Consider the following 7382-nt stretch of genomic DNA (forward strand, 5'->3'; position numbering starts at 1 on the left):
TATTACGAACTTTATTTAGTCATATTATATGTTTGATTTTGCATGGCTCCCCTAGCCTTTAGACTAGAGAATTTAGCTACTCATACTAAGATGTAAAATGCAAACTAATTTGTAAAGAATATTAAACATGGTTATATGAATTATATTAGTTAAGTGATATAACATATGTAAAGAACAAAGCTAAAGCAAATATGAAAAACTTGATTATAATGACTATGTGATAACTAAAGTAATGGTGTAAATTGTAAACTTGTAATGGGAAATACCTTAATAAGGAAGACTTGTATGGAAGAACAAGTAACTAATAACCAAAAGATTGAATGACAAATGCTTGAAAATCTCTTGAAATACAAACTATTGAAAGATTAACTAAGGAATGCTTAAACAACTTATAACTTAAATGAAAACTAAAGAGAGAAAACTTATAATGCTTGAGGCTTATTGTAGTAGAATTAGTCGTAAAATGAGATGCTTAGAACCTAGGAATACCTCTCCTATTTATAGGAGAGGAGGAAGAACAAAAACAACCGAGAACCATGTGGCCCCGATCGGGGTTGGGCGGCCCCGATCGGGGTCATGTGCCCCTTCGTCATTCCACTTCGCTCGTGCTTGATTGCGTGAGGGATCTCTATGCTTCTTTCGGTAGTGCTTAATTCCTAGCATCCTAAGCTCTTCTTGGCATCCAAAGCTTTCATGGCATCCAATGTTTGACCTTAGTAAGGACATTGAAGTTGGGCTTGACTTTGATTGTTGGCAACATTTGTAATTCTTATTTCAATCCAACAAATCTTTATGCAAACATCAATCCAATGTTCCATGCTTAGTCCAATGTTTGGCCTTGTTTAGCTTAATGAACTTTGGTGTACAAAATCATAGGAAAAAGCCTCTAAATGCTTAGATTCCTACAAAACCGTAACAAACACAACAATACACCTAGAACACAAAATTAGCTCAAAAGTATACTAATTAAAGTATGATAATCAATAGAAACCGAGCTAAAATGAGGGGTAAAAGTATATATAAAATGAACATATCAAACTCCCCAAGCTAAACCCTTGCTTGTCCTCAAGCAAGAAACCAAATCCATCAAATGCTATATCCTAAACAAGCTAAGCATAACGATTTAAAAACCCGAAACAACATGGGCAAGGAATAAAGCAAGACATGGATGAGATTTATATGACGGCGTAGCATAGAAAACTTTGAATGAACCTTTAAGCTTTTGCATGATCTTTTGACTTATGGACTCTCACGGGACACTCAAACTCTTTTATATGTGAAAGGACAATTTTTGTGAGTGAACACTCAACTATCCTCAACTTATAACAATGTGTCCGCAATCTAATATGGTAAACATGTCAAAACTAGTAAGCAAGGATAATCATATGTAAGCATGATAAAGAAGCCAAATGGGTAGGAAGAAGGCAATAATGTAATGGGTAAGAAGGGGGAACAAATGAATTATGGTAATGTGGAGCTAAGTCAAGCTAGCAACTACCAAATTGTAAAGGTGCTCAATCCTATTTCTAACCCAATTTTGCAATGCAAATCATGAGAAAATCCTCCAAAATATATGAATAATGCATGAGATTTTCTCACATCAACTTCTTCTCTTTTTCCCCTTTTTTTTTTTTCTTTTTCAATTTATTCATCTCTTTTTTTCATTTTCTTTCATGCTTATTCATTCCTTTTTCTTCTTGATTTTTTCCAATTCAATTCATCATCATTTTTTTTTTCTTTCTTTTCTTTCTTGAGCTTTAAGACCAAGCTCACATGATTGTCCAAACTTTGAAATAAATCCCAATCGAGCACCCGAACAAGGACAAACAAAGCTACTAGCTCAACAAGGGTAGGCAATTTATAATGTAGCTAGGGAGAATTGTTTGTGAAAGGAAAATTCTCCAAAATGCTATAACAAGGAAAAATTGTTTGTGAAGGGAAAATTCTCCAAAATGCTATAACAAGTGAATGAATGCTTACCAAGAGATGACATGAGAACCATACTTGTGCGTTTTGATGTAACACACCTTATAAGGAGACACCTACACTCACCTAAGAGAGACCGGATATGGATGCGTCGGTCAAAAGAGGTTCTACCTTACCATTTTGTAGCTTGCCAAAAGTCAAGATCAAGCCTATTCGGTTCATTCTCCATCTCCTACCTACTATGTCAAGACATCCCCATGTAGCTAATATCCCATCATTATAGAATAAATCGTTAGCAACAAGCTATTAATAGGATAAGCAAAGAGGAAAGTAGGCTATAAGCAAGCACAAAGCAAAAATTTCTCTCAATAATTTTCAAAATTTCTACACTACATGCAATCTACACTATATGCAAATGCAATCCCCCCCCAAGCTAAACATCACATTGTCCTCAATGTGCCAACTATCCAAATCATCCAATCAAACCATAAAAATGGCTCAAAGCACAAAACAGGAAGGACTAGAGGTTATGTTTAATGGGTTGCAAGATCTAAACTAATATGCAAAACAATTAAAAACTTACTCAACTTGCTAGCCCCCCCAAGCTAGCATGAATTCGGGGGATTTCTTCATTGATCAACTAAGAAAAGGGCCAAAAATTGAACCCCTTCCTCCCTTTCTTCTTCTTCTCTTTCTGGCCACTCCCACTTGATTCTCCTTGTTGGCCACTTCCACTTGAGTCATCTCCTTGAAGAGGAGTGACATACTCACCAATATCTTGTCCACTACCAAGACCTTCACCATAGCTACTAATCCCACCATAGCCACCGTAGCCACCATATCCTCCATATCCTCCATAACCTCCTGGCAATGCCTCAACCCCATAATCCGAACCACAAAAGTCCGGGCCGGGTTCATAGCGAGCAAATGTACCTGCATCAGTGTTAGGAGGGGGAGGGGGAAATTCACCCGGGGGATAAGTATAAAATGAAGGGTGCGGCCCCTCGGGTCGGATAACTCCCTGCCTAGCAAAATGATCATAAATAGGATGCAATGCAAGACGTTGGTCGTCACGAATTTGGTTAACACCTAAGTTCAATTCCCGCATCATATTCATCATTTCTCTGCTAGATGGTGACTCAAGGCTAGAGGTGGAATGACGTGCTTGGGAGGATGAACCTCCCACACGTCTCTCAACAGTGGTAGTGGACTCACCCCTAAGGGGTAAATGGTAAGTCGGTCTAACAAAGGGGGCATTTCCACGACGAGGCTTAGTGTGAACTAAAGCCCTGATCTCTTTCTTTTCTTCGGGTAGACGAATGGAGTCTTGCCTACCTATCTTCCAAGTCATGTTGGGATATTCATTTTTAAACCAATTACAAGAAAGAAAATATTCATAATCAAGACCAACTCCCTTAGACCTGGACTCAAGCAATGGTGTCAAATTGGTGGTTTCTTGGTTAAACCGACACCGATGGTGAGCAATTCTAGTGACCAAACCACCTAAGACAATGCAACTATTCTTGGTGTTAGTTTGTTTGGTCAAGTGGACCGCAAAGTGGTAGGGGATATTAATTCCCCAATTCTCATCACCATTAACATTTAAGAACGCACCCAAGATTTCTAACTCAACTTTCCTCACCGAGTGAGGTTCATTTCGACCAAAAAAAGTCCACCCCATAAACCTTTGCCATACCCTTATGTCGGGATAATGAATGAATTGATGAGGTATATGATCAAAACCTGGAAAAGTTAAGTGAGAAATGGCATCCCAAGTTAAATCGGGGTTATAATCAGTGGGTGAATCGAATGGTAAGTCATGGCCAGGCAAATCAAAGATAGCGGCGAAATCCGCTAAGTCCATCCTATGATCTTCATTAAACAATCGAAAGGTAACAAAAAGAATGAAACCGGGTTTCTTAGACCTGTGAAACTCGAAAGAGCTTAAGAACTCAAGGGTGAGTTCGGGGAAGGTCTTATAATTCATTGTATAACAAGATTTCATGCCAAGATTTTTAAACAAAGCTTTCACATTTTTATCTATTCCAATGTTGTTTAAAGATGCTTGGTTGATGAATTTCGTCGGTTCCATACCTTTGCTTCTCAAAACAACCCAATTGTTGTATTGAGCTAGTGAATTAAAGATCACATTTGGATAGTCCGGGTCATGCCATTGTGGGACTTCCTCCATTGGGATATCCTCCGCTGCATTGGAAGGTTCCGGTTCACCTCTCCTTCTCTTAGAAGCACCTTGTGAAGGGGCTTTTCTTGGTGCCATAATTCTGAAATTTTAAGACAAAATTCATCTTAAGGCAAACCAAAATTCATCCTAATAGGCATAATAGTGTGAATTAGTGAACTAATTTACACTACAAACATGTAATAAGCATTCTACAATCAATTTCTAGTACTAAAAAGCACTAATTCGAATTCCCCCAAATTGACTTAGGGTTTGCATAATCCAATAAATTGATTGTAATGGATGAATTTAAAGAGAAAATAGAAGAGAACTTACCAATTAGATGTTAATGGTTGAACAAAGCTTGCAAATCAATGAAGAAATTGAAATTCCCTTGTGATTTTAGGTAGGAAAATGAAGAAAAATGATGAAGATAGAGAGTAGGAGTGTCGCGGGTTGAACTTAGAATGATAGAAAAATTTCTTTTTTTTTTTTTTTTTTTTTTTTTTTTACATACCCGAAAAAATGCCCAAAGCACTCTAAAGAACACGGCCCCGATCGGGGTTGGGCGCCTGATCGGGGTTGACCCATTCTCCGGATTTTGACTTTCTCGTATATGGGTGTGTTTGCATGGGTTTGCGTGTTAAGCACTCCTTTTTCCTTTCTTCATTTTCACCTATAAATCACAAAAGAAAAATCGTTAAGTTGAGTATTATTATTACTAATCTACGATAAACAATTAATTGCAGCAAAATGAGAAAAATAAATAAAAACAATAAAAAAAAAAAAGCTTGGGTTGCCTCCCAAGAAGCGCTGGTTTAACGTCCCGCACGACGTAAGAAGCTATCTGATTCAAGTTTTGTCATTGAGCTTGCCACCAACCAAGCTCCATTTCATAGCTATCTTTGCATTTCTCAACCATTTGAAATTGTTCAAATAAAATTTCCTCTTCCTCTTGGCACTCCTAGCATTAGTGCCCTTAGCATCGTCACCTACAAAGCAAACAACACCCATATTGTCCTCTAACGGATCCGTTAGTGAGGACTCAAGCATAGTAGAGGCATAAGAAGAGTCCATAGTGCTAAATAGATAACAAGACTCTTGTAACATTGGACTTCTAATGGTGTTGTTTTTGCTAAAGGAAACCCGGTCATCACCCACTTCCAACGTCAACCTCCCATTTTTCACATCAATTAACGCACCCGCGGTGTGTAAAAATGGCCTACCCAATATAATTGGGGTTTGTGGGTCCTCGGCCATATCAAGTATGAGGAAGTCAACGGGTATGAAAAACTTGCCAACTTTGACGGGAACATCTTCTAAGACACCTAGAGGTCGCTTTAAAGAACGGTCCGCCATTTGCAATGTAATACTTGTGCATTTAAAAGCACTCATGTTAAGTTTTTCACAAAGGGAATAGGGCATGACACTTACACTAGCACCTAGGTCACAAAGGGCCTTATCAATGGTATATTTGCCTATAGTGCAAGGAATAGAATAGCTACCGGGGTCCTTAAGTTTCGGGGGAGACTTGTTTTGTAAGAGTGCACTACACTCTTCGGTGAAAGCAATGGTCTCAACCACATTGAGGGATCTCTTCTTTGAGAGGATTTCCTTCATAAACTTTGCGTAAGAAGGGACTTGGGTAATCAATTCCATAAACGGGATGGTGACTTGCAAATTCTTACAAACTTCCAAAAATTTAGCAAACTTACCTTCCTCCTTGTGCTTTGCTAGACGGTGGGGAAATGGCATTTGAACAACTTCTTTTGGAGGAGCATCCTCCACATCATTCACTATTTCTTTGGGAGCACTCACCTTGTTTGAAACGACATCACTCTCCTTAGCATTAGGAGAGATTTCTTCAATAACCACCTCATCACTTTCTTTTTGCATAGGAGACCCAACATCTTTGCCATCAAGCTTGCTCTTCCTCTTTAGCATCAACAATCGATGAGGAAATGGCACACGATCTTTAACAATAGGCTCTTCACTAGCCTTCCCTTTGTCATTTCCCCCAAGCTTAGCCTTTTTAACAACCACCTCATCATCCAAAGTCATGGATGGCCCATCATAGCTTGAACCACTTCTCAAGAAAATAGAATTAGCGGTTTCATGTGGTTGCTCACCTTGGGGAGGTAGTTGACCGTTCTTCCTTTGAGAGCTAGAGGCGGCTAATTGAGCCACTTGTTGTTCCAACATCTTGACCGCGGCACTATGAGCTTGATCATTCTTTTGAATTTGAGCCAACAACTCCTTTTGCATTTGGATTATCATGCCCTCAAGCTTACCACCACCTTGATTGTTTTGTTGGCTATTTTGCGGTGGATTTTGTTGGTAATTATTTTGTGGGGGCCTTTGTTGATTTTGATAACCCGGTGGAGGGATATACTTTTGTTGTTGAGGAGCATAGGCATTTTGTTGTGGTGGGGGTTGAGGGTTTAGCACATTATTGCTAGTGTAAGACAAGTTCGGATGGAATTTTGAATTCGGGTTGTAAGTGTTGGAAAATGTACCCGGTGGATATGAACTTTGTCTAAAGGCTTGAAAGGCATTTACCTCTTCAATGGGGGTTCGGCAATGAGCGGCATAATGACCCGCACTTCCGCAACCTTCACACACAACGATTTGGTTTGTTGAGGACATGGCATTGACTTGTTGAATGGAATCTCTAGCATCCCTCTCCGCCAATTGTTGTTGGAGCAAAACAATTTGAGCTAGCAAGACGGAGTTGTTGGAGGATTCTTCTTTACCTTTAGGTGGCACAACTCGGGAATTGACATATTGGGCATCATGGATTGCCATAGATTCTATCGTGGAATGAGCAAGATTGGTGTCAATTTGATCAAACCGCCCATTGTTGGCGGAATCGAGAATCCTTCGGGACTCGGCACAACATCCATTGTAGAATGTTATTGCCAGAAACCAATCATCTAGACCATGGTGTGGGCATTGCCTTTGAAGCTCTTTGTACCTCTCCCAAGCTTCATATAAGCTCTCAAGAGCTTGTTGACGGAATCCGGTGATTTGGCTCCTCAATGTTTGAGTTTTCTCTGGTGGGAAAAACTTTTGGTAGAAAGCAAGAGCCAATGTCTCCCAATTGGTGATTCCCAAGGTGGTGCGGTCAAGGCTATTGATCCAAAGCTTGGCCTTGTCCTTCAAAGAGAAAGGGAAAAGTATTTCCCTTATTTGGTCTTGGGTGACGCCCGTTTGACGGATCATGGAGCAATAGTCACAAAAGTTTTGCACATGCAAATTGGGATCCTCCAAAGGACTT

At 39.5% G+C, this 7382-nt stretch overlaps 1 protein-coding gene and 1 non-coding gene across 2 annotated transcripts; one reads left to right on the top strand and one right to left on the bottom strand.

Moving 5' to 3' along the window:
• Positions 1 to 298: 298 nt before the first annotated feature.
• LOC141657460 (uncharacterized) lies at positions 299 to 4577 on the bottom strand. The gene is made up of 2 exons (XM_074464710.1): positions 4442 to 4577; positions 299 to 4208 (listed from the first exon to the last, which is right to left on the bottom strand). The coding sequence occupies exon 2, from the start codon at positions 4202 to 4204 to the stop codon at positions 2567 to 2569; it is 1638 nt and encodes a 545-aa protein (XP_074320811.1). The 5' UTR covers positions 4205 to 4208; positions 4442 to 4577; the 3' UTR covers positions 299 to 2566.
• A 2463-nt stretch (positions 4578 to 7040) lies between these two features.
• On the top strand, positions 7041 to 7147 carry LOC141658081 (small nucleolar RNA R71). The gene has a single exon (XR_012548990.1). It is a non-coding gene; the product is annotated as a small nucleolar RNA R71 (small nucleolar RNA).
• Positions 7148 to 7382: the final 235 nt, after the last annotated feature.

This window comes from Silene latifolia, chromosome 5 (genome assembly GCF_048544455.1).
Source record: "Silene latifolia isolate original U9 population chromosome 5, ASM4854445v1, whole genome shotgun sequence".
Lineage (NCBI taxonomy): Eukaryota > Viridiplantae > Streptophyta > Magnoliopsida > Caryophyllales > Caryophyllaceae > Silene > Silene latifolia.

What these genes read in the sequence shown, in the direction of transcription:
- LOC141657460 (XM_074464710.1), bottom strand. Translation starts at nt 4,204, where the DNA reads ATGGCACCAAGAAAAGCCCCTTCACAAGGTGCTTCTAAGAGAAGGAGA.